The sequence below is a fragment of the Pagrus pagrus genome (genome assembly GCF_965226575.1).
Source record: "Pagrus pagrus genome assembly, chromosome: 7".
NCBI lineage: Eukaryota > Metazoa > Chordata > Actinopteri > Spariformes > Sparidae > Pagrus > Pagrus pagrus.
The window spans coordinates 34,523,287-34,550,006 of record NC_140191.1 but is presented as its reverse complement, the minus strand read 5'-3'; the positions used below and the strand labels follow the sequence as shown (position 1 = coordinate 34,550,006).

The window sequence follows — 26,720 nt, the reverse complement described above, 5'->3', positions numbered from 1 at the left end:
CTCACAGCTACTGTACATATATAGGCTACACATGGGGAGGACAAGCAGCAAAGGTTTCTTATAATCTTTATTCATTGATGTATTTATATTTGTAATTATATACAGTATATCAACCACACAAAAAATATGTCTGTTAACAGATTAGGCTAAACTTTCATTGCACGTGAGATTCATATAATCTAACATTAAATATAACCAATACACAGAAAATAAGAATTATCGACTGAACGTAGTCCTAACTAAGAGCCAATCAGCTCCTTGATCAGGCGACAGCCAGGCGTTTCCCATCATGCCCTGAGGTCTTGCAGTCGGTGGAGAGCAACTGCGGCGCCTGGCTCTAAAGACTGCGGCCGCCTTGATCTCGCGAGGTTATCGTTGCAGGCGCGTCAATGACGTCAGAGCAAGTCGGGATCAAGTCGGACACAAATCTAACCGGCATGCATTGTACGGTGGTCGTCGGTGATCGATTCTGCGCAGGCCTGGCTCATCTCGAACGAGCCTTATGTTAACTGGCGACCATGAGCCGAATGCGTCAGTGGTTGCCGTAGCCACAGCAGATGTTGAAAACGGGAAGAGAAGACGTAGCTGTCTTCGGATGTCTTCTGTGTTCAGGTTGTCTCTGTGCAAAACTAACCCGATCCGTGGTGGGCTCCTGTTTGAGTAAACGTGCTTAATCCTCAATCGCTGTATCAACGTTGCTGGTTGTTACGGAAGACGTTGTAAACAGGAAAAGGGAGAGTTGCTCTTCCTGTGAATGTTAATCTCTAATAAATCGTCATTAAATACACTTCCGACCAAGGTACGTTTTATCAGTCTGTTTTCTAGAAATAATTGACACAAGCAGAACCCATTAAACAAGCCGTTTTTTCGTTTTTTCGTTTTGGGGCAAAAAACGAAAATCAAAAGTTCAGCTCGTTTTCTTGTTTTTTGGTTCTCATTTACACAACGAATTTACCACTCAATATTTTGTTTCCGTTGGTGGGCGGGTCCTCTGACTGGCTAATGTGCTTCCTTGCCCTGTGCTTTTCAAAATAAAAGTTCTTCCGTCTGATAATGTCCACAAAAATATTGCTGTATTATAGACACTAGCAGACACAGAGGTCCCCAACACCCACAGTCGAGACTGACCCGGCTTCAAATAAAAATAATAGTATTCATAATCATTTGAAAATGAGAACGTATGAAGTTTTGTTGACTTCAGTGCAGTTGATGTTTAGCCACGAGGTGGCGCAGCTGTTACATGAAGAGTAGACCTCAGGGCTTTACTACGAAGGAGGCTCAACATCTCCAGGCTCTGTGTTCATAACCCGGCTCAACAAAACCTAAAGCCAGAGTTAACTGTATCACGACGGTGGTCATTGTCCGGCTCTGAGCTTTGTGCTCTGTGCGCGTTCACATCAAAGGAGCTGCGATCGCGGGCTGCTGAGAGCTGAGAGCTGAGGAATAGGAGTGATCACAACCAAATATGAAGTTTTTAATTTCTGACAGCTGAACATTGCGCATCTGTTAACCTTTATCCATTTACAGTAAACAAATCTTTTTTTATTTTATATTGTTTTCATATTATTATTTACTGACTGTGATTACAGAATGCGAGTGTGTTATATTGAGAGTGAGGCTGGGTGTGCCTATGAATATAGGCTACAGTGAGTTTTTTTAAGGTGCTGTACAAGCAAATCATATTGTCTACTCTGAACAATGACAAAGAGTGTTTATAGTGTACAGTAGCAGGCTACTGTACACTATAAACAAATGATTTTGCTCTTTGCTCTTGGCAGTTGTGACAGTCATTTTTGTTTACATGTCAGCAGGCAAGCTTCACTCATTCCAGGGATGTATTATACTTTGTCCTATAGCCTACTTAATTGTATCACTTGGAACATGTTATGAAATAGATCTACAGTATAGAAATTTGCTCATAACAGGCCGGCTGGAATACAAAGCAAACTTACCTCTCTCAAATGCACATTCATGGAAGTCTTGTATTGTCATCCCAGGACAAAACACAAACAATGCAGTAATGTAATAATATACATCTTTACATGCACAATAATGAGTCATTCAGAGAGTTATTAAATGTTTTATTATTTAATTACACAGAAACCACATGGCAGGTGCTATTTTCCCATCCATAGGCTACTCTAAGTACAGCAATGTGAGGGTTTCATACATGTAGGTTGGATCACTCTTCAGGAGGTGTCCTTACTACCAGTAGAGAATGCTTTCCTGAAATTAGTGAGTAAGTAGAGCATACCTTCCCTGGAAGTACAGACTAAAAAACGGGTTAGGGGAAAATCCTAGAGGAAACACTGCATATATTTTGGAGAGGGGGGTCAAGCATGTGTCTTGTAAGTGTAAACAGTGAGTTACTGTTATCTGAGGAGCAAGCGTCATAATTGTGAGGGTTTTTCAGTTGAGCTTCACTGACTACACAGTGTGCAAATTTGTTTCATTTTTATTTTATTTGGCAGGGACACAGTATTTTCATACGTAGTCCCTGGCCACTCACAATGACACACCACCTGTACAGTGAGAAACAATTGTTGCCTGATATGCTATTAAAAAAGTTGATTAAGAGTTGGGCCTACGAGCATGATTTGTGACACCACAGTTTAGAAGCCAGTCCCGGTCCAAGATTTAACGTTCAGAAGTGTGATGTGTAAACCTGAAGTGTACAATACAAATGCCTACGATTGACTATAGTAAAGTACATTAGGATACATCTTGTGTCCGGCAGGTAAACTTAAGTGAACAATGTTTGTTCAAACAATAACATTGATGAAATGGATTCCAGATAAATTGTTGTGTGGTTATTTGCTTTGCAGTGAATTGTGCAATAGAAATACTTTTGAGTACTTGTCAGAGCCTGTACTTTTTACTTTTACTTGAGTAGATATTTGGATCAGTACTTTCACTTTTACCAAAGTCGTTTTTTACACAGGTACTTTTACTTCTACTCATCTCTAAAAACAGACTGGGAGGTAGAGCCTTCAGTTACTGGGCTACTCTACTGTGGAACCAGCTCTCTCCATGGGTCAGAGAGGCAGACACTCTAATTACATTTAAGTAGAGAGACCCCCCCTCCTCACCTCTCGCACCTTGTAGTTTGGCCTTGGCGTCTTGCTCTCTCTCTGTTTCCACAGATTCTCCACAGCTCCATCCCTCTGCACCAACCGTCGCCTGCATCGCCCACCTTCCCCCCCACTGTTAAACCAGCCTGCCTTCCCTGTTCACGACCCAGTCTGCCACCCACTACTCCCGTTAAGCTGGCCTGCTCTCCCTGCCTTTCCTGCCCACCAGAAGCTGCCTTCTTCAGCTCCTGTCAACCATTTCCATGTTTTTCCATATTCTCTGTTATAAACTGTTTTCATATCCGTATACAACATCTATTGCACGTCTGCCTGTCCTTGGTGAGGGATCCCTCCTCTGTTGCTCACCCTGATGTTTCTCCAATTTTTCCCCTGTTAAAAGGGTTTCCTGGGAGTTTTTCCTCAGTGGATGTTGAAGAAGGATGTTGTTATGATGCTCATGCTATGTTTGATGCACTTTGAGACAAACTGTTTGTAAAAACAGGCTATACAAATAAAATTGCCTTGCCTTGCCTAACACGCTTGGACTGTAATTCATATTCATGCTACTAGTTTGATCATTGACTGACTACATGAATAGTTGCACAGAGGAGATTCTTCAAGTCTTATAGTCATACGGTATAGGGTATATACAAATTTGATGTGTTTAGGCCATTTATAAGATCTAGTTAACATCATTAAAAGTAATTTCCAAACACATTAAAGAAAAGAAAAAAACAAGCTCAACTGAAAAAACCATCACAATTATGACTTGTGCTCCTCAGATAACAGTAACTCACTGTTTACACTTACAAGACACATGCTTGACGCCCCTCTCCAAAATATATGCAGTGTTTCCTCTAGGATTTTCCCCTAACCAGTTTTTAGTCTGTACTTCCAGGGAAAGTATGCTCTACTTACTCATTAATTTCAGGAAAGCATTCTCTACTGGTAGAGTGAGGACACCTCACATTGCTGTACTTAGAGTAGGCTATGGATGAGATAGCACCTGCCATGTGGTTTCTGTGTAATTAAATAATAAAAACATTTAATAACTCTCTGAATGACTCATTATTGTGCATTTAAAGATGTATATTATTACATTACTGCATTGTTTGTGTTTTGTCCTGGGATGACAATACAAGACTTCCATGAATGTGCATTCGAGAGAGGTAAGTTTGCTTTATATTCCAGCCGGCCTGTTATGAGCAAATTTCTATACTAGAGATCCATTTCATAACATGTTCCAAGTGATACAATTAAGTAGGCTATAGGACAAAGCATAATACATCCCTGGCATGAGTGAAGCTTGCCTGCTGACATGTAAACAAAAATGACTGTCACAACTGCCATGAGCAAAGAGCAAAATCATTTGTTTATAGTGTACAGTAGCCTGCTACTGTACACTCTTGGTCATTGTACAGAGTAGACAATATGATTTGCTTGTACAGCACCTTAAAAAACTCACTGTAGCCTATATTCATAGACACACCCAGCCTCGCTCTCAATATAACACACTCGCATTCTGTAATCACAGTCAGTAAATAATAATGTGAAAACAATATAAAATATCTTTCAACAAGAAAAAAAGATTTGTTTACTGTAAATGGATAAAGGTTAACAGATGCGCAATGTTCAGCTGTCAGAAATTAAAAACTTCATATTTGGTTGTGATCACTCCTATTCCTCAGCTCTCAGCTCTCAGCAGCCTGCGATCGCAGCTCCTTTGATGTGAACGCGCACAGAGCACAAAGCTCAGAGCCGGACAATGACCACCGTCGTGATACAGTTAGCTCTGACCGGGGCTTTAGGTTTTGTTGAGCCGGGTTATGAACACAGAGCCTGGAGATGTTGAGCCTCCTTCGTAGTAAAGCCCTGAGGTCTACTCTTCATGTAACAACTGCGCCACCTCGTGGCTAAACATCAACGGAAGAACTTTTATTTTGAAAAGCACAGGGCAAGGAAGCACATTAGGCAGTCAGAGGACCCGCCCACCAATGGAAACAAAATATTGAGTGGTAAATTCGTTTTGTAAGTGAGAACCAAAAAACAAGAAAACGTGCTGAACTTTTGATTTTCGTTTTTTGCCCCAAAACGAAAAAACGAAAAAACGGCTTGTTTAATGGGTTCTGCTTGTGTCAATTATTTCTAGAAAACAGACTGATAAAACGTACCTTGGTCCTCTGACTGCCTAATGTGCTTCCTTGCCCTGTGCTCTTCAAAATAAAAGTTCTTCCGTTTGATAATGTCGACAAAAATATTACTGTATTATAGACACTAGCAGACACAGAGGTCCCCAACCCCCACAGTCAAGACTGACCCGGCTTCAAATAAAAATAATAGTATTCATAATCATTTGAAAATGAGAACTTATGAAGTTATGATGACTTCAGTGCAGTTGATGTTTAGCCACAAGGTGGCGCAGTTGTTGCATGAAGACTAGGCCCTCAGGCCTTTACTACGAAGGAGGCTCAACATCGCCAGGCTCTGTGTTCATAACCCGGCTCAACAAAACCTAAAGCCCCGGTCAGAGCTAACTGTATCACGACGGTGGTCATTGTCCGGCTCTGAGCTTTGTGCTCTGTGCGCATTCACATTAAAGGAGCTGCGATCGCAGGCTGCTGAGAGCTGAGGAATAGTTTTTTTAATTTCTGACAGCTGAACATTGTGCATCTTTTTTCTTGTTGAAAGATATTTTATATTGTTTTCATATTATTATTTACTGACGGTGATTTCAGAATGCGAGTGTGTTATATTGAAAGCGAGGCTGGGTGTGCCTATGAATATAGGCTACAGTGAGTTTTTTTAAGGTGCTGTACAAGCAAATCATATTGTCTACTCTGAACAATGACAAAGAGTGTTTATAGTGTACAGTAGCAGGCTACTGTACACTATAAACAAATGATTTTGCTCTTTGCTCTTGGCAGTTGTGACAGTCATTTTTGTTTACATGTCAGCAGGCAAGCTTCACTCATTCCAGGGATGTATTATGCTTTGTCCTATAGCCTACTTAATTGTATCACTTGGAACATGTTATGAAATAGATCTACAGTATAGAAATTTGCTCATAACAGGCCGGCTGGAATACAAAGCAAACTTACCTCTCTCAAATGCACATTCATGGAAGTCTTGTATTGTCATCCCAGGACAAAACACAAACAATGCAGTAATGTAATAATATACATCTTTACATGCACAATAATGAGTCATTCAGAGAGTTATTAAATGTTTTATTATTTAATTACACAGAAACCACATGGCAGGTGCTATTTTCCCATCCATAGGCTACTCTAAGTACAGCAATGTGAGGGTTTCATACATGTAGGTTGGATCACTCTTCAGGAGGTGTCCTTACTACCAGTAGAGAATGCTTTCCTGAAATTAGTGAGTAAGTAGAGCATACCTTCCCTGGAAGTACAGACTAAAAAACGGGTTAGGGGAAAATCCTAGAGGAAACACTGCATATATTTTGGAGAGGGGGGTCAAGCATGTGTCTTGTAAGTGTAAACAGTGAGTTACTGTTATCTGAGGAGCAAGCGTCATAATTGTGAGGGTTTTTCAGTTGAGCTTCACTGACTACACAGTGTGCAAATTTGTTTCATTTTTATTTTATTTGGCAGGGACACAGTATTTTCATACGTAGTCCCTGGCCACTCACAATGACACACCACCTGTACAGTGAGAAACAATTGTTGCCTGATATGCTATTAAAAAAGTTGATTAAGAGTTGGGCCTACGAGCATGATTTGTGACACCACAGTTTAGAAGCCAGTCCCGGTCCAAGATTTAACGTTCAGAAGTGTGATGTGTAAACCTGAAGTGTACAATACAAATGCCTACGATTGACTATAGTAAAGTACATTAGGATACATCTTGTGTCCGGCAGGTAAACTTAAGTGAACAATGTTTGTTCAAACAATAACATTGATGAAATGGATTCCAGATAAATTGTTGTGTGGTTATTTGCTTTGCAGTGAATTGTGCAATAGAAATACTTTTGAGTACTTGTCAGAGCCTGTACTTTTTACTTTTACTTGAGTAGATATTTGGATCAGTACTTTCACTTTTACCAAAGTCGTTTTTTACACAGGTACTTTTACTTCTACTCATCTCTAAAAACAGACTGGGAGGTAGAGCCTTCAGTTACTGGGCTACTCTACTGTGGAACCAGCTCTCTCCATGGGTCAGAGAGGCAGACACTCTAATTACATTTAAGTAGAGAGACCCCCCCTCCTCACCTCTCGCACCTTGTAGTTTGGCCTTGGCGTCTTGCTCTCTCTCTGTTTCCACAGATTCTCCACAGCTCCATCCCTCTGCACCAACCGTCGCCTGCATCGCCCACCTTCCCCCCCACTGTTAAACCAGCCTGCCTTCCCTGTTCACGACCCAGTCTGCCACCCACTACTCCCGTTAAGCTGGCCTGCTCTCCCTGCCTTTCCTGCCCACCAGAAGCTGCCTTCTTCAGCTCCTGTCAACCATTTCCATGTTTTTCCATATTCTCTGTTATAAACTGTTTTCATATCCGTATACAACATCTATTGCACGTCTGCCTGTCCTTGGTGAGGGATCCCTCCTCTGTTGCTCACCCTGATGTTTCTCCAATTTTTCCCCTGTTAAAAGGGTTTCCTGGGAGTTTTTCCTCAGTGGATGTTGAAGAAGGATGTTGTTATGATGCTCATGCTATGTTTGATGCACTTTGAGACAAACTGTTTGTAAAAACAGGCTATACAAATAAAATTGCCTTGCCTTGCCTAACACGCTTGGACTGTAATTCATATTCATGCTACTAGTTTGATCATTGACTGACTACATGAATAGTTGCACAGAGGAGATTCTTCAAGTCTTATAGTCATACGGTATAGGGTATATACAAATTTGATGTGTTTAGGCCATTTATAAGATCTAGTTAACATCATTAAAAGTAATTTCCAAACACATTAAAGAAAAGAAAAAAACAAGCTCAACTGAAAAAACCATCACAATTATGACTTGTGCTCCTCAGATAACAGTAACTCACTGTTTACACTTACAAGACACATGCTTGACGCCCCTCTCCAAAATATATGCAGTGTTTCCTCTAGGATTTTCCCCTAACCAGTTTTTAGTCTGTACTTCCAGGGAAAGTATGCTCTACTTACTCATTAATTTCAGGAAAGCATTCTCTACTGGTAGAGTGAGGACACCTCACATTGCTGTACTTAGAGTAGGCTATGGATGAGATAGCACCTGCCATGTGGTTTCTGTGTAATTAAATAATAAAAACATTTAATAACTCTCTGAATGACTCATTATTGTGCATTTAAAGATGTATATTATTACATTACTGCATTGTTTGTGTTTTGTCCTGGGATGACAATACAAGACTTCCATGAATGTGCATTCGAGAGAGGTAAGTTTGCTTTATATTCCAGCCGGCCTGTTATGAGCAAATTTCTATACTAGAGATCCATTTCATAACATGTTCCAAGTGATACAATTAAGTAGGCTATAGGACAAAGCATAATACATCCCTGGCATGAGTGAAGCTTGCCTGCTGACATGTAAACAAAAATGACTGTCACAACTGCCATGAGCAAAGAGCAAAATCATTTGTTTATAGTGTACAGTAGCCTGCTACTGTACACTCTTGGTCATTGTACAGAGTAGACAATATGATTTGCTTGTACAGCACCTTAAAAAACTCACTGTAGCCTATATTCATAGACACACCCAGCCTCGCTCTCAATATAACACACTCGCATTCTGTAATCACAGTCAGTAAATAATAATGTGAAAACAATATAAAATATCTTTCAACAAGAAAAAAAGATTTGTTTACTGTAAATGGATAAAGGTTAACAGATGCGCAATGTTCAGCTGTCAGAAATTAAAAACTTCATATTTGGTTGTGATCACTCCTATTCCTCAGCTCTCAGCTCTCAGCAGCCTGCGATCGCAGCTCCTTTGATGTGAACGCGCACAGAGCACAAAGCTCAGAGCCGGACAATGACCACCGTCGTGATACAGTTAGCTCTGACCGGGGCTTTAGGTTTTGTTGAGCCGGGTTATGAACACAGAGCCTGGAGATGTTGAGCCTCCTTCGTAGTAAAGCCCTGAGGTCTACTCTTCATGTAACAACTGCGCCACCTCGTGGCTAAACATCAACGGAAGAACTTTTATTTTGAAAAGCACAGGGCAAGGAAGCACATTAGGCAGTCAGAGGACCCGCCCACCAATGGAAACAAAATATTGAGTGGTAAATTCGTTTTGTAAGTGAGAACCAAAAAACAAGAAAACGTGCTGAACTTTTGATTTTCGTTTTTTGCCCCAAAACGAAAAAACGAAAAAACGGCTTGTTTAATGGGTTCTGCTTGTGTCAATTATTTCTAGAAAACAGACTGATAAAACGTACCTTGGTCCTCTGACTGCCTAATGTGCTTCCTTGCCCTGTGCTCTTCAAAATAAAAGTTCTTCCGTTTGATAATGTCGACAAAAATATTACTGTATTATAGACACTAGCAGACACAGAGGTCCCCAACCCCCACAGTCAAGACTGACCCGGCTTCAAATAAAAATAATAGTATTCATAATCATTTGAAAATGAGAACTTATGAAGTTATGATGACTTCAGTGCAGTTGATGTTTAGCCACAAGGTGGCGCAGTTGTTGCATGAAGACTAGGCCCTCAGGCCTTTACTACGAAGGAGGCTCAACATCGCCAGGCTCTGTGTTCATAACCCGGCTCAACAAAACCTAAAGCCCCGGTCAGAGCTAACTGTATCACGACGGTGGTCATTGTCCGGCTCTGAGCTTTGTGCTCTGTGCGCATTCACATTAAAGGAGCTGCGATCGCAGGCTGCTGAGAGCTGAGGAATAGTTTTTTTAATTTCTGACAGCTGAACATTGTGCATCTTTTTTCTTGTTGAAAGATATTTTATATTGTTTTCATATTATTATTTACTGACGGTGATTTCAGAATGCGAGTGTGTTATATTGAAAGCGAGGCTGGGTGTGCCTATGAATATAGGCTACAGTGAGTTTTTTAAGGTGCTGTACAAGCAAATCATATCGTCTACTCTGTACAATGACAAAGAGCAAACTTACCTCTCTCAAATGCACATTCATGGAAGTCTTGTATTGTCATCCCAGGACAAAACACAAACAATGCAATAATGTAATAATATGCATCTTTAAATGCACAATAACGAGTCATTCAGAGAATTATTAAATGTTTTTATTATTTAATTACACAGAAACCACATGGCAGGTGATATTTCCTTATCCATAGGCTACTCTAAGTACAGCAATGTGAGGGTTTCATACATGTAGGTTGGATCACTCTTCAGGAGGTGTCCTTACCAGTAGAGAATGCTTTCCTGAAATTAGTAAGTAAGTAGAGCATACTCTCCCTGGAAGTACAGACTAAAAACGGGTTAGGGGAAAATCCTAGAGGAAACACTGCATATATTTTGGAGAGGGGCGTCGAGCATTTGTCTTGTAAGTGTAAACAGTGAGTTACTTTTATCTGAGGAGCACACGTCATAATTGTGAAGGTTTTTTCAGTTGAGCTTGTTTTTTTCTTTTCTTTAATGTGTTTGGAAATTACTTTTAATGATGTTAACTAGATCTTATAAATGGCCTAAACACATCAAATTTGTATATACCCTATACCGTATGACTATAAGACTTGAAGAATCTCCTCTGTGCAACTATTCATGTAGTCAGTCAATGATCAAACTAGTAGCATGAATATGAATTACAGTCCAAGCGGGTTAGGCAAGGCAAGGCAATTTTATTTGTATAGCCTGTTTTTACAAACAGTTTGTCTCAAAGGGCTTTACATAGCATGAGCATCATAACAACATCCTTCTTCAACATCCACTGAGGAAAAACTCCCAGGAAACCTTTTTAACAGGGGAAAAATTGGAGAAACATCAGGGTGAGCAACAGAGGAGGGATACCTCACCAAGGACAGGCAGACGTGCAATAGATGTTGTATACAGACATGAAAACAGTTTATAACAGAGAATATGGAAAAACATGGAAATGGTTGACAGGAGCTGAAGAAGGCAGCTTCTGGTGGGCAGGAAAGGCAGGGAGAGCAGGCCAGCTTAATGGGAGTAGTGGGTGGCAGACTGGGTCGTGAACAGGGAGGGCAGGCTGGCTGACCCATGGAGAGAGCTGGTTCCACAGTAAAGGAGCCCAGTAACTGAAGGCTCTACCTCCCAGTCTGTTTTTAGAGATGAGTAGAAGTAAAAGTACCTGTGTAAAAAACGACTTTGGTAAAAGTGAAAGTACTGATCCAAATATCTACTCAAGTAAAAGTAAAAAGTACAGGCTCTGACACGTACTCAAAAGTATTATTAAAAGTAAAAAGTATTTCTATTGCACAATTCACTGCAAAGCGAATAACCACACGATAATTTATCTGGAATCCATTTCATCAATGTTATTGTTTGAACAAACATTGTTCACTTAAGTTTACCTGCCAAACACAAGATGTATCCTAATGTACTTTACTATAGTCAATCGTAGGCATTTGTATTTTACACTTCAGGTTTACACATCACACTTCTGAACATTAAATCTTGGACCGGGACTGGCTTCTAAACTGTGGTGTCACAAATCATGCTCGTAGGCCCAACTCTTAATCAACTTTTTTAATAGCACATCAGGCAACAATTGTTTCTCACTGTACAGGTGGTGTGTCATTGTGAGTGGCCAGGGACTACGTATGAAAATACTGTGTCCCTGCCAAATAAAATAAAAATGAAACAAATTTGCACACTGTGTAGTCAGTGAAGCTCAACTGAAAAACCCTTCACAATTATGACGCGTGCTCCTCAGATAACAGTAACTCACTGTTTACACTTACAAGACACATGCTTGACCCCCCTCTCCAAAATATATGCAGGGTTTCCTCTAGGATTTTCCCCTAACCCGTTTTTAGTCTGTACTTCCAGGGAAAGTATGCTCTACTTTCTTTCTACTCTTCATGTAACAACTGCGCCACCTCGTGGCTAAACATCAACTGCACTGAAGTCAACAAAACTTCATACGTTCTCATTTTCAAATGATTATGAATACTATTATTTTTATTTGAAGCCGGGTCAGTCTCGACTGTGGGTGTTGGGGACCTCTGTGTCTGCTAGTGTCTATAATACAGCAATATTTTTGTGGACATTATCAAACGGAAGAACTTTTATTTTGAAAAGCACAGGGCAAGGAAGCACATTAGCCAGTCAGAGGACCCGCCCACCAACGGAAACAAAATATTGAGTGGTTAATTCGTTTTGTAAGTGAGAACCAAAAAACAAGAAAACGAGCTGAACTTTTGATTTTCGTTTTTTGCCCCAAAACGAAAAAACGAAAAAACGGCTTGTTTAATGGGTTCTGCTTGTGTCAATTATTTTCTAGAAAACAGACTGATAAAATGTACCTTGGTCGCCCACCACGGATAGGGTAAGTTTTGCACAGAGACAACCTGAACACAGAGGCATGTCCGAGGACAGCTACGTCTTCTCTTCACGTTTTCAACATCTGCTGTGGCTACGGCAACCACTGACGCATTCGGCTCATGGTCGCCAGTTAACATCCGAAACACCGGTAGCTCTAGACAGAATCGCCATGGCTTTCCATACCAGGTCCCTGCAACACCTACCAACAATTAATATTAACGATGTCCACCGGATAATTCAAGCTTCATTCGCGGCTCCCAAGAGCAAGAGGGAAAATGGTTTTAACTTCTATGTGTCATCGTTCATCGAAAATTACGAAGGTAAGTGTATGTTATATCGCTAGCTAGATAGCTTTATTTTTTCGATGGTTGTTTGTCGATATGTTCACTTTACTATCTGACGTTGGATATATTTGTAAGAATGACTTGTGTAACCCGGTTATACATGTATTTATGATAATGTGACTGTCCTCAGTATCAAGTAAGGATCTGCAGACAGGGAGAGTCAGCATACGAGTTACCTGCTATCGATCTGTGAGGAAGTGTAGCAGGACAGCCATTAGTCTCATGACGTCATTTGGGAGGCGGCCCCAGTCAATTGCGGTCGGTGAATGACGCATAAAGGGGCAGTGTAGAGTACCTGTCTTCCTCTTGCTTGCCGGAGGCCAGGTCACGTCATTTCCTGACGTCCGTCACTTCCGCCCCTCTGGTAGCAGGTAGGCTGTCGGCCGCGGCTGTACTTCTTTCCACGTTGTCCCATCCAGTGCTAATTTGAGTTATTTTGTGTATATAGAGGCTCGTTTGGGTGTTGCTGCGGGCCGTACGCTGCTCATGCTGCTCACCGCTCCGTACGTCGCTCGCTGCTCGCTGCCGGTAAGTGAGTTTTCTTCTCACGTGTCTTCCTCTTTGGCGTTGCACATGTGGCAACCTGTGTGTTTGTTTACAGGTTGCTCGTGTACAGCACCGACTCTCCTCTCTATGCCGCGTTGGCCCGGACTGCCTGACCGGTTTGTTGTACAGTGACAGTAGCTCTCTCCTCCAGCCACTTGTAGCTTCTTACGTTTGTTTGTTTATTATTGTAGGGTAAAGATGTCCATGTAGCGGCTCAGCGCCGGCTAACCACTGCTAACCACTGCTAACCACTGCTAAACCACTGCTGCTTTGCCTTGCTGGGGCTACCGTGCTGCTGATTGACTGCTGCTTTGCTATCGCTGGAGCTACCGTGTCTTTCCGGAGCTCCTGGCGTTCAGACACTGCTTGCTGCTGCTTGACTGCTTGCCTTACTGCCTTGCCGCCTTGCTTGAGCTTTCACTGCTGCCACGGCCGACTCGGTCCGTGCTCGCCCTGCTTGGCTTTGACTGTTTGGCTGGCTAAGTGTCTCTGGTGCTGCCCGTAGCTGGCTGGGCGTACCTGTGGCTTGGCAACGCTGTCGCTTTCTTATTCAGCCGTGTGTGTGTGTGTGTGCGTGTGTGTGTGGGTGTGTGTGTGAGAGAGAGAACAGTGTGGGAATTTGCCTTATTGTCCCTTTTGTTGCGTGTTTGTTGGTTGTTGTATGTTTATTATTTTTCTTTCTTTTCTTTTGCTTTCCATAGCTTTGATTAGGTTGTAATTTATGAGTTTATTTATGATCATTTCTTTTGGGGTATTGTGGGTTGTAACTTGTGATTTTGAATAGTTTTGAGCAAGCCATTTGATCTGCTATTGTGCCTAATTATTATAGATTTTGTAAATTTCATTTCTTTCCTTGTTGTTGTTGTTGTTAGTTATTGGTTTGTTTTCTTTGTCCTTAAAACTGTCTCTCTGGTCTCCCCCCCTTTCAGGTGCTGAGCCTACGGTGGTGGATTGGTGTCCGGTGGTGGTGCCCTTCCTTTTTTTGTGTTGTGTCTACACTGGTTTGAGTTTTCACTTTATACTCATTTTTGCTGCACGTGTGGTGTTCCAGGTATCCCCTTTTTGTTGACCCATCTGCACTAGTAGGCCTCAGCCCTGATTGGTTCCTTTTCTTAATATTTTCCTATGAGTGATTTCATCGAGCCCCTTTTAAAACATTTGTGAAGAATAAAATAGTAATATTTTGGTACCTTTGAACTGCTGTCTCTGCCTCACTTTGTTGCGGACCTGAGTGCTTTCTCCTGTTGAGCTAGTTCATTTAATTTTCCCTGGGTGAAACTCCGAGGGTGGCGTTGTCTGGCAACAATTAATTAATTCATACCATCCTAAAACATCACATTAACCAAAACCACCTCCTCGTGCCGCCACAATCTGGCGTCGTCGGCAGGATTTACAATTTGAGAGCAGAGACGTGCGTTCTGTTTTGGTTTGTTGTTTTTCCCTTTTAAAAAACAAAAAAACAAAAACAAAACTGTTATTCTTTGGTGTCTGACTTGTGTTTCTTTTCTTTCTTCCAAGGCAAAGCAGCAGCTGGTTTGGTGGACCTGCAACAAGCCCATTTTCCCCGGTTTCATCTTCACGGTAGGGAGTGTCTTAGTTAGTACAGGTTTCACAATGGAGGCAGAATTGCAAGAACTAAGAGAGTTAGTTGCTCAACTGAGAACAGATAATGAGAGGCTAAGACAGGAACAGGTTGCGGCCGTGCCTGGCCCTAGTACAGCGCCCTCAGTCTCGCTCCCACCCGCTGCACTCCCCATTGTCGGTGCTACTTCAACGGAGAGACTGATTTTTGTGCCGCGAGACAGAAAATGTCCCACATTTAGGGGAAGGTCAGGTATAGGGTTAGCCGAGTGGCTGGAGGAGGTGCAAGCCTGTATGAGAGCACGTCATTTGTCCACATCCGATCAGGCATTCTTTTTATTTGACCATTTAGAGGGGGAGGCACGTGAGGAAATAAAGTACCGCCCTAGTGAGGAACTTTCAGACCCAGCCGAGATCATTGACGTGTTACAGGAGTTATATGGGTGTGCAGAGTCATATGTAGCTCTACAAGAGGCCTTTTTCTCCCGACGGCAGCATGAGGGAGAGACTCTGCTAGAGTTTTCACTTGCGTTGATGGGCCTCATGTCATCTGTGAAGCAGCGTGCACCCAGTGGCATACCCAATTCAGAGGTTTTGCTACGTGACCAGTTTGTGGAGCACGTGCTGGATGGGTCACTTCGTCGTGAGTTGAAGCAGTTTGTGCGCAGGCAGCCTACTGCTACTTTACTGGAGGCTAGGAGTGAGGCGATCAGGTGGGAACGAGAGGGCTTACCTGTAGGTGTTAGGGGTCGCAGTCATTCTGTCCCGTCTGTCTTCGGTGCTCAGTGTGTGGTCCAAGGCAGTCGTCAGATAAGTGTTGGTCCCCCGCAATCCTCCGAGTTGCGTGAGATGAGAGAAATGCTGAAGTTGCAACAGGAGCAGTTGAATCAACTGACTCAGAGCATTTCCCGTCTGCAGGGCTCCCCGCAACCTAGCCGAACAGCTTTTCGTGGCCCCATCATCTGTATGAGATGTCAGCAGCCAGGTCACATCGCCAGGGAGTGTGATGGCGTCCGTGTCCCCGCCCGCCCTCAACCTTCCTTGCCGGCCTCTCAGCCAAATAGGCCGTCTCACTCCGCCCAGCGGACGGGAAACTAGCACCCGCAGAACTGCAGAGCCACAGTTCGGAGGGGGCAGTTCCTGGCTCGGATTCAGGCACAGGTGACGTGGAAGTGTCCAAGCTCATGTCGTCTTGTCCTCATTTAAGTGTGAGCATGGGGGGGGTTGTGGTCCCTTGCCTGGTAGATACCGGGTCTATGGTGTCGACCATCACCGAGTCTCTTTTCCGCCAACAGTTTGAGACCTGGGGCCAAGAGCGACTCAAATCTTGTCACTGGCTGCAGCTCAGAGCAGCTAATGGTCTTGCCATCCCTTATGTTGGCTACCTGGAGTTGGATGTGAAGCTCTGTGGGAAATATTTGCCAGCCTGTGGGATTTTGGTCGTCAAGGACCCCTGTGGCGGTGTGTCTTCACATGTTCCTGGTGTTCTAGGGATGAATATTATCCGCAGGTGCTATGGAGAACTCTTTGGGCAGCATGGCTTAGCATTGTTTGACCTGCCAGTGGTATCTGAGGCCCCCAAGCTTGTCACACAGGCCCTCCAGAGGTGCCATGAAGCCAGTGTTTTGGTTGACCAGCGAGCTGGTAAAGTCAAGGTACGTGGTAAAAAGGCTTGTCGTATCCCAGGTGGTATGTTGAAGATTGTTGCATCCACATGCTCAGAGCAGTATGCTAGCACCACCGCACTGTTTGAGCCTCCAGAGTCTGGCCTGCCTGCCGGGCTGCTTGCCTCTCCTGCTCTGGTACCAGTGGTACGGGGCACCGCCTACATTCCCATCGTGAATGTAGGTTCTTCAGACGTGTTGCTCTATCCCCATGCCATGGTTGGGACCCTAGAGGAGGTATGTGTGGTGAGTTTGCCTGCTGGTGTTACTGAGGAGCCACCTGTGGTGGCTACCATGTTCTCCCAGTCTGCTTCTTTGCCAGTGCAGGATCAGATAGCAGCCTTAGAGTTGGGTCATTTGCCTGCAGAAGCACAGGGTAAGGTGAGAGCTCTCCTGGGTCAGTTTAGTTCCATCTTTTCAGCTCATGACGGGGACCTAGGTTGCACTGACCTGATTGCCCACGAGATCCCGCTCCTGGATGATGTCCCTGTGCGTCAGCGGTATCGCCGAATTCCTCCGTCTGAGTATGAGCTTGTCAAAGACCACATTAATCAACTTCTTGGCGCACAAGTAATTCGGGAGAGTAGCAGTCCTTACGCCTCTCCAATTGTGCTGGTCAAAAAGAAGGACGACAGCCTTCGTATGTGTGTGGACTACAGGCTCCTGAACGGTAAAACCAGGAAGGACGCCTTTCCTTTGCCTCGTATTGACGAGTCATTAGATGCCCTGACCGGGGCACGTTGGTTTTCTACTATGGACTTGGCTAGTGGGTATAATCAGGTCCCCGTGGCAGAGTCGGATCGTCCCAAGACCGCCTTCTGTACCCCCTTCAGCCTTTTTGAGTGGAACCGTATGCCCTTCGGGCTCTGCAACGCCCCCAGCACCTTCCAGCGGTTAATGCAGCGGATTTTCGGGGACCAGCAGTGTCAATCCCTGCTGCTCTACTTGGACGACATTGTGGTCTTCTCCTCTACTATCGAGCAGCATCTGGAGAGGTTGGGTGGGGTGCTGGGGCGTTTGCGGCGCGAGGGGCTGAACGTGAAACTCAAGAAGTGTGCCTTCTTCCAGCAGGAAGTGCGCTACTTGGGACACGTCGTCTCCGATCAGGGTGTCTCCACAGACCCCAGTAAGATCAAGGCAGTTTCCAGCTGGCCTTCTCCTGCCACCCTTTCAGAGCTGCGTTCCTTCCTTGGGTTCGCCAGCTACTACCGCCGCTTCGTGGAGGGGTTTGCGAAGCTGGCTGCACCCCTTCACAAGCTGGTGGCAGAACTGGCAGGCCTCAAGTCCAAGCGGGTAAATCAGACTGTCACTGGTCGTTGGACAGAGGAGTGTCACCATAGTTTTGAGGCATTGAAAGCTCGCCTCGTTTCTGCACCTGTCCTGGCGTACGCCGATTTCACCCTTCCATTTATTCTGGAGGTGGACGCCAGCTATGGTGGTCTTGGAGCTGTGCTGTCGCAAGAACAGGATGGGAAGGTTCGACCCATAGCCTATGCCAGCCGTGGTCTGAGGCCCACTGAGCGCAACATGCGTAATTACAGTTCCATGAAGTTGGAATTTTTGGCGCTCAAGTGGGCAATGACCGAGAAATTTCGGGAGTACCTGTTGGGCCACAAATGTGTTGTTTATACCGACAACAACCCATTGAGTCACCTGTCGTCTGCCAAGCTTGGGGCCACCGAACAGCGCTGGGCAGCCCAGCTTGCATCCTTCGATTTTGAACTGAAATACCGGTCTGGTCGCCACAATAAGAACGCCGATGCCCTGCCTCGACAGCATCCTCCAGAGACGCAGGACATGCAAGCCATGGTCCGTGGTACAGTGCTCCCTCAGCCCTTGCAGGAGGCTCTGCAGGTGGACAAGGTAAATGCGACTCAAGCCACTGTGGCAGCCTTGCCCCATCATCCCCCATCTGACATCGCCACGCTCCAGCACACCGATCCTGTCATTCAGGAAGCTTTGGTCTTCTGGGTACGTAAACAGCGTCCCAGTAAGGATGAACGGAAACAACTGTCTCGGTCAGCCTTGGTGTTACTGCAGCAGTGGGACCGGTTGGTCGAAAGGGATGGTCTTTTGTATCGCGAGGTGTTCCGGCCAGACGGGGCTGAGGTTTGCTTTCAGTTGTTGTTGCCTGTAGCGTTGAAGACAGATGTGCTCACCGAGGTTCACCAGGGTCACGGTCATCAAGGGGTCGAGAGGACCTTGGAGCTTTTGCGCCAGCGGTGTTACTGGCCCGGCATGTCCGCTGATGTGGCACAGTGGTGCCAGGCCTGCGAAAGGTGCCAGGTGGCCAAGGTGAGTCGACCAGCTGCCCGCAGCTTCATGGGACACTTGTTGGCTTCTCGGCCTAATGAGATCTTGGCTATTGATTTTACGATTCTGGAGCCCAGCCGTAATGGTCTGGAAAACGTCCTTGTAATGACTGATGTTTTCAGTAAGTACACGTGGGCTGTCCCCACCCGTGATCAGCGGGCGGCCACTGTAGCTCAGGTCTTGGTTGCCGAGTGGTTCTCGAAATTTGGTGTCCCTGCTCGCATACACTCAGATCAGGGACGGTGTTTTGAGGGCTCTCTCATTCAACAGTTGTGTGTTTTGTATGGTATTGAGAAGTCTCGCACCACACCATACCATCCTTCAGGGAACGGGCAGTGCGAGAGATTCAATAGAACACTTCACGACCTTTTGCGTACATTGCCCGTGTCTCGAAAGCGTGACTGGAGTTCCTGTCTTCCCCAGGTCCTGTATGCCTACAACACCACCCCGCATCAGGCAACTGGCGAGTCTCCCTTTCTGTTGCTGTTCGGCCAGGAGCCGAGGCTTCCAGTTGATTTCATTCTAGGCCGAGTACGGGATCCTGTTGGTGGCAATGTCCATGAGTGGGTTGAGGAACATCAAACCCGCTTGCAAATGGCTTTCGAAGGAGCCCGTGATCGGTTGAAGGCTACGGCAGAGCGCCGTAAGAACAACCACGACCAACATGTCCGAGAAGTTCCTTTGAAAGAGGGCCAGTTGGTATGGTTGCGGGACCTTGGTGTGCGGGGAAGACACAAAATCCAAGATCAGTGGGTCTCGGTCATGTATCTTGTCTTGAGGGCGCCGAGGGAAGGGGGGTCAGTCTATACCATTGCTCCAAGGGATGATCTGACCAGAGCCAGACAGGTCCATCGTTCTTTGCTGAAGGCCGTGGTAGGGGTCAGCCCTCCAGGTTCTGCTGTTTCTTCCCCACCTCCTCCTGAGCAGCCTCAGTCAGAGGATGAGCCGTCTTGTGATGGTGATTGGTTGCTCTTGAGGTCCGAGAACTCATTGCCCACTTCTGTCCAGGCCGAAGCTGTGACCCAAACCACCCCCCGATTGCTGGTCCCACTGCCAGACCCAGTCTCCTCTGTGCCATCTTCGTCGATGGAACCTGTTCCGGTGGTCCAAAGCACCTCTTCTTCTCTCCCTGTTGGTGGAGGAAATGTTGTCCGGCGGACCGCTAGGTCAACTGCAGGTCACCACCCTAATGTCCATCGTCTCCCACGATCTGCAGGTGGTGCTGAACAAGGAGGTGGTAACCCCTCTGTCCCTGTGTCTAATGCTGTTGCAGCGGTATTTAGGCCTTGGAGTTAAGTCTGTTTGTTTTGCTTTTGGTTACTCCATCGTCGGGACGACGATTTAATTGTTGGGGGCAGATTGTAGCAGGACAGCCATTAGTCTCATGACGTCATTTGGGAGGCGGCCCCAGTCAATTGCGGTCGGTGAATGACGCATAAAGGGGCAGTGTAGAGTACCTGTCTTCCTCTTGCTTGCCGGAGGCCAGGTCACGTCATTTCCTGATGTCCGTCACTTCCGCCCCTCTGGTAGCAGGTAGGCTGTCGGCCGCGGCTGTACTTCTTTCCACGTTGTCCCATCCAGTGCTAATTTGAGTTATTTTGTGTATATAGAGGCTCGTTTGGGTGTTGCTGCGGGCCGTACGCTGCTCATGCTGCTCACCGCTCCGTACGTCGCTCGCTGCTCGCTGCCGGTAAGTGAGTTTTCTTCTCACGTGTCTTCCTCTTTGGCGTTGCACATGTGGCAACCTGTGTGTTTGTTTACAGGTTGCTCGTGTACAGCACCGACTCTCCTCTCTATGCCGCGTTGGCCGGGACTGCCTGACCGGTATGTTGTACAGTGACAGTAGCTCTCTCCTCCAGCCACTTGTAGCTTCTTACGTTTGTTTGTTTATTATTGTAGGGTAAAGATGTCCATGTAGCGGCTCAGCGCCGGCTAACCACTGCTAACCACTGCTAACCACTGCTAAACCACTGCTGCTTTGCCTTGCTGGGGCTACCGTGCTGCTGATTGACTGCTGCTTTGCTATCGCTGGAGCTACCGTGTCTTTCCGGAGCTCCTGGCGTTCAGACACTGCTTGCTGCTGCTTGACTGCTTGCCTTACTGCCTTGCCGCCTTGCTTGAGCTTTCACTGCTGCCACGGCCGACTCGGTCCGTGCTCGCCCTGCTTGGCTTTGACTGTTTGGCTGGCTAAGTGTCTCTGGTGCTGCCCGTAGCTGGCTGGGCGTACCTGTGGCTTGGCAACGCTGTCGCTTTCTTATTCAGCCGTGTGTGTGTGTGTGTGCGTGTGTGTGTGGGTGTGTGTGTGAGAGAGAGAACAGTGTGGGAATTTGCCTTATTGTCCCTTTTGTTGCGTGTTTGTTGGTTGTTGTATGTTTATTATTTTTCTTTCTTTTCTTTGTCTTTCCATAGCTTTGATTAGGTTGTAATTTTTGAGTTTATTTATGATCATTTCTTTTGGGGTATTGTGGGTTGTAACTTGTGATTTTGAATAGTTTTGAGCAAGCCATTTGATTTGCTATTGTGCCTAATTATTATAGATTTTGTAAATTTCATTTCTTTCCTTGTTGTTGTTGTTGTTAGTTATTGGTTTGTTTTCTTTGTCCTTAAAACTGTCTCTCTGGTCTCCCCCCCTTTCAGGTGCTGAGCCTACGGTGGTGGATTGGTGTCCGGTGGTGGTGCCCTTCCTTTTTTTGTGTTGTGTCTACACTGGTTTGAGTTTTCACTTTATACTCATTTTTGCTGCACGTGTGGTGTTCCAGGTATCCCCTTTTTGTTGACCCATCTGCACTAGTAGGCCTCAGCCCTGATTGGTTCCTTTTCTTAATATTTTCCTATGAGTGATTTCATCGAGCCCCTTTTAAAACATTTGTGAAGAATAAAATAGTAATATTTTGGTACCTTTGAACTGCTGTCTCTGCCTCACTTTGTTGCGGACCTGAGTGCTTTCTCCTGTTGAGCTAGTTCATTTAATTTTCCCTGGGTGAAACTCCCAGGGTGGCGTTGTCTGGCAACAATTAATTAATTCATACCATCCTAAAACATCACATTAACCAAAACCACCTCCTCGTGCCGCCACAGAAGCATGAGAAACCTCACAACATCAGAGTAGGATGGAAGACAGTTCGTCTGATCAAACCAGTTCTGTTCCCGTTATGTTCTGGGGCTTCGATGCGGCAGTGATAGGTTAAACTACCAAACTATATAACTACTATAACTAAACTACATTTAACCATGTGTTTTTTAGTAGACCTATCAAGCCGCCATGAACCCCCAGAAGCTGGTTGTAGAGACAGTTGCTTTGCTGTTTATTTTGTGCTTAGTTTCACTTATGTATTAACTGTTTTACTAACCTGATGACATTGTGGTTTAAAGTAACCTCATTCTCTAACTCATAACTAACTCCAACTCATAATTAACTTGAAGACAGCGTTGACATTGAGATATCCTTAGTCTGCCTGTCCTAGTTATCTCTTACAACTTTGAGACTTTATTTTGTTGTTTCATTTCTGTTATAATGGATACCGGATTCTATGATATGGTTCAACTGTAAGACACTTTTTTTTCTTTTAAGATTGTTCTTGAAGACTCCTCCCCTGTTCAGCTCTATGAGGCTGAGTGCTCCTGTGTGGCTGGCACAGCACTGTGCAATCATAATGTTGCATTGCTGTATCAGAGTGCTCATTACTCGCAGTTAAACATCACTGCTGTGCCACATGTTTTGAGCTGCACAGAGACAGAACAACACTGGCACAAACCAAGAACTATGGTAAGTTTTAAGTAGGATAATTCCATTTAGGCAAGATTTTCCATGTGTTACTTTCAACCACCTCTGTTATGCTTTTTCATTTTACCTTTATTATTGATAGGGTGTGAAGCCAGGCCGTGTGAGTGACATGGTGGTGCTGTCTGCCAAGCCCTAACAGAGGACAGTAGCAAATGGTGTCAGGTATGTATGTCTTGTTCATTTGAAACCAATTATGAAAATGTGACTGTCTTACAGTATAAATGTATGTTGTCTAACTTGAATTATGATATGAAATTCTACATAGGAGCACTCTCTACAAAGCGGTGCGGGGGGATCTGCCTGATCCTGGGTCCATCAGTGCAGATGTCCCGCTGGTTGAGTCAGCATTGGGCAAAGTTCAGGAGGTCAGCCCAATCTCGTACCAGCAGCCAGTACCAGTCAGCCGCATTGTCCTTCTACACACCGGTGCTCCTCCACCCGCACCTCTGCCTTTGGATGGCTACAAACTGGAGCCCACTAGTTGCCAATTCATGTGCAGTCTCCACCAGCAGCTGCATCTCCACTCCCTACAGACCACCTTGGATATGGCAAGAAAAATCGAAGAGGCCACGAGGGAGCAGAGTATGTCCGCAGAGTGGCACCTAGAGATGTACCGATCAGGATTTTTGGGGCCGATCACCGATCACCGAAAGCAGTATCTGCTGATCCCGATATTGCCGATCACCGATCACAGCGTCAAATTCACAAATTCTTCTATATTGTTGTCTTGTGTAACTTTCATATATTTAATTAATGATTCTTCTTACACAACATTGACATTGTATTATTAAGTATAAAAATTAGGAGATGAGAAAGTATCATGAATTGACCACCGTTTTATTGCAGGCTGAGGCAATGTGCAATATTTCACACTCTAGAGACTCTCTTAGAGACAACTTGGACTCAGCTTACATAGAGTAACTGTAGCTTACTTACTTAAAAAGGAATTAAATCTTAAAATAAAAAATGGATTATGTGCACAACACACAACATGTGCACCAACAATAAACATTTCACTCTCTCTAGAGGCTCTTTCTTAGAGACACAATTTGGAGTTTATCTACAAGCTTTTTTGTGGAAAAATAAAATAAATATTTCATACAAATGAGAATTAGAACTATGTACACTGACATATGTGCAACTGCACCATTATCTCTATAGACTCTCTCTTGGACATACAACTTGGAGCTTATACTGTAGCTTTCCTTTAAAAAAATAAACTTAACTGAAAGTTAAAATTTGGAGGTTTTATAGTCCCTTGAAGTTTAACATATCTGGCGTTGGATTTTCAAATGAGTAAAAACCGAGTATAAACCCAAGACTCACACTTGAATGTCATGTCTGCGCCACTTGATGTCGCCATTTTCTCTTTCTTTCCCTCTTCTGTTTCGGGACTAAGCGGTGCGCAAAGGATCTTGGGATATGGGAGGCCGCGAAGGATAGTAGCGGTGCGTCCTCCAAAAAGGGGAAATGAAGGCTGCATTTGTGGGCTGCATTTGAAGGAGCCTTTGAATTTGGACAGCCTATGCGCAGCGTTGTGACGTAATTGGCCTTCAAATGCGCCCCTCGAAGGATGCAGACCCTGAATTTGGACACAGCCAATGCACTGTCTCTATATTGAAACGTCATCTGATCAGCCTGCTTTGATCTATTTTGAGAACTCCAATCAAAACCGATAGGGGCATTATCGGCCAATTGTGATCGGTTGCCGATCGATCTGTGCATCTCTAGTGGCACCGAGTCAGAAGAATGAGAATAACATCATCTCACTTCAGAGAGGTATGTCATATCCGTGGTCAGACTTTAGCTGAACATCTTGCTCAAAGAATGCTTAGAGGTGTGGCACAAACAGCATTGATGAAACGAGGTCTGGCATTGGAGCCAGCTGCCATTCAGGTGTACTGCAAAGCCAAGAACACCAACTATTGGCCATGTGGCTTCGTCATACACCCTGATGCCCCCTGGTTAGGGTCTTCATCCGATGGGGTTGTTTTTGACCCTACAGACAACCCACCCTTTGGCCTGCTGGAGGTGAAAGGCCTGAACGTCAAAAGTTATGTTGACTGCAAATACCTGAATCTCCACAATGACACCATGAAACTGAAAAAACAACATAGTTAATACTGGCATGTCCAAGGACAACTCTTGCTGACAGGTATGGAGTGGTGTGACTTTGTTGTTTTTGCAGAGGAGGACATGGTCATTCAAAGGATCTACAGGGACCCAGAGGTTGCTGCAGTCATCAGGGAGAAGGGAGATTATTTCTTTTTCTATTTTTACTTATCATGTTCCATGTAAATTTGAAATCACCCCACCCCCTAAAACATGTTTTTGTGTGAAATTCAATTTTATAGTACCCATTACAAACTGCACATGCACGTGTCTGTATATAGTTAAATGTTTATGTATATAGTTATCATTACAAACAGGGTGCCTTTCATGCATTTGAAAGGCACCCTTTCAAATGCAATAAAAGGCAAATGTAAACATTGTTAACATTGCAGATAATTTACTTAAAGGTTAAGCGTTTTCAGTCTGTGTGAATTTAGTAGGTGATAGGTGAGATGACACTGCCAAACTGCTGCATCTATGTTTTGTTTGTTTCACATAAACCACTGCAATAAGGAAAGAGTTATATAGAAGTTTTAATGAATGGTTGATCAGCCTTGACACAGTTGCTCTATTACCCCGAGAGCAGACGCAAAAACGTCGGCTGTTTGGTTTTTGTGCTGTATATAAACTGTTAATACATCCTGAATGTTCAACCAGGAGCCCACCACCATGCAGCGACCCCAGCCAGCAACTTTTTTTCTCACACAATAACGCTCATGGCCATGAGGAGGGGTCATGGTTTTGAAACAGTGTGTAATTATTTTAAGAAAAGCGTGTTTGTGCAGACTGATATGTGAGTGAGGTTTTGTAAAAGTAATACGTCTAATTTCAATAAAATTGGTCAGTATTCATTATTTGATCACTGTGTTCAGGATTTTTATATTGTGATGAATGTGTGAGCACTATACAGGACTTTTGAAACTCAATAGTGGATCAATTAGAATAGATCTTTATTTTTATTGTCATTGTTTCAAAAAAACAATGAAACCTGGATGGCAGCTCTTTTTTTTGACAGATAAATACAAAATATAAACAAGTATTAAAAAAAATGATAAAAATAGTATAATTAAAATATATACAACAAGATAAATAACACGGTTCAGGTGGATATTTACACAGGTATTTACAAATAAGAGTTGTTCTGAGACAGTGTCACAGAGACAATAAAAGGCAAACGTAAACACTGTTAACATTGCAAATAATTTACTTAAAGGTTTGTCACATGTTACAGAAAACAAACAGTACCATTAACAGAATAATACACAACATGAAAATTACAAAGAGAACAGTCCAGTCAGTGCCAGTGCAGGCTTTTTTGAGGCGAGTACAGACTTATCGCTGTTGAGTTGCCCATGCCTTGACAAGGGGTCCATTCTGATAGTTTACCAAGAAGCAAGCCACACTGAACAACTGATCAATACTTCCACACACAGATAGAGGAATAACTTTATCAAATAGTTTTTTCTCCTTAACTCTCTGGATACACCTTTCAACATGAACCCGCAAACGGGCGATGGATTGTGTTTGTCTACATTATGTCTACTCATTTGAGTATTCTTTGACAAAAAAGCAGGTCGATAAACTGCAGGGTACAAGAGTGTCCACAAGAAACCCCTTGTCCACCATAACGGCCATGTCAGCTGTGAGGAATTTTGTAACCCCTGACATTTTAAAAATGTCCCTATCGCTCATAGAGCCTGCGTACAGTGGAGAAACAAACGTGATGGGACCATGGGGGGCGATGCCAATCATGGCCTTGAAGGTGGTGTGCGACTTGTAATGGGAGATAACATCACTTTTCTGGTAAAGACATACAAAAGAAAGTGAAAAAAGATTAGGCAAGATACTGCATATGTACAGTTATATTTTAC

General features: G+C 44.3%; 1 protein-coding gene across 5 annotated transcripts; it reads left to right on the top strand.

Annotated features, from left to right (window-relative positions):
* Positions 1 to 12,395: 12,395 nt before the first annotated feature.
* On the top strand, positions 12,396 to 25,708 carry LOC311259968 (uncharacterized protein). 5 transcript variants are annotated; one of them, XM_084357414.1, is made up of 9 exons: positions 12,396 to 12,825; positions 12,980 to 13,220; positions 13,298 to 13,377; positions 13,451 to 13,511; positions 14,325 to 14,446; positions 14,914 to 14,976; positions 22,525 to 22,719; positions 22,820 to 22,899; positions 23,003 to 25,708. In XM_084357414.1, the coding sequence occupies exons 3-8, from the start codon at positions 13,336 to 13,338 to the stop codon at positions 22,871 to 22,873; spliced, it is 537 nt and encodes a 178-aa protein (XP_084213540.1). In that variant the 5' UTR covers positions 12,396 to 12,825; positions 12,980 to 13,220; positions 13,298 to 13,335; the 3' UTR covers positions 22,874 to 22,899; positions 23,003 to 25,708. The 5 variants fall into 5 exon arrangements, 4 of the variants coding, with proteins under 4 accessions (XP_084213540.1, XP_084213542.1, XP_084213543.1 ...); XM_084357416.1 differs by lacking the exons at positions 22,820 to 22,899; positions 23,003 to 25,708 and adding exons at positions 20,564 to 20,643; positions 20,717 to 20,777 and having other exon boundaries at positions 21,591 to 22,592; XM_084357417.1 differs by lacking the exons at positions 22,820 to 22,899; positions 23,003 to 25,708 and adding an exon at positions 20,564 to 20,643 and having other exon boundaries at positions 21,591 to 22,592.
* The last annotated feature ends 1,012 nt before the right edge of the window (positions 25,709 to 26,720 follow it).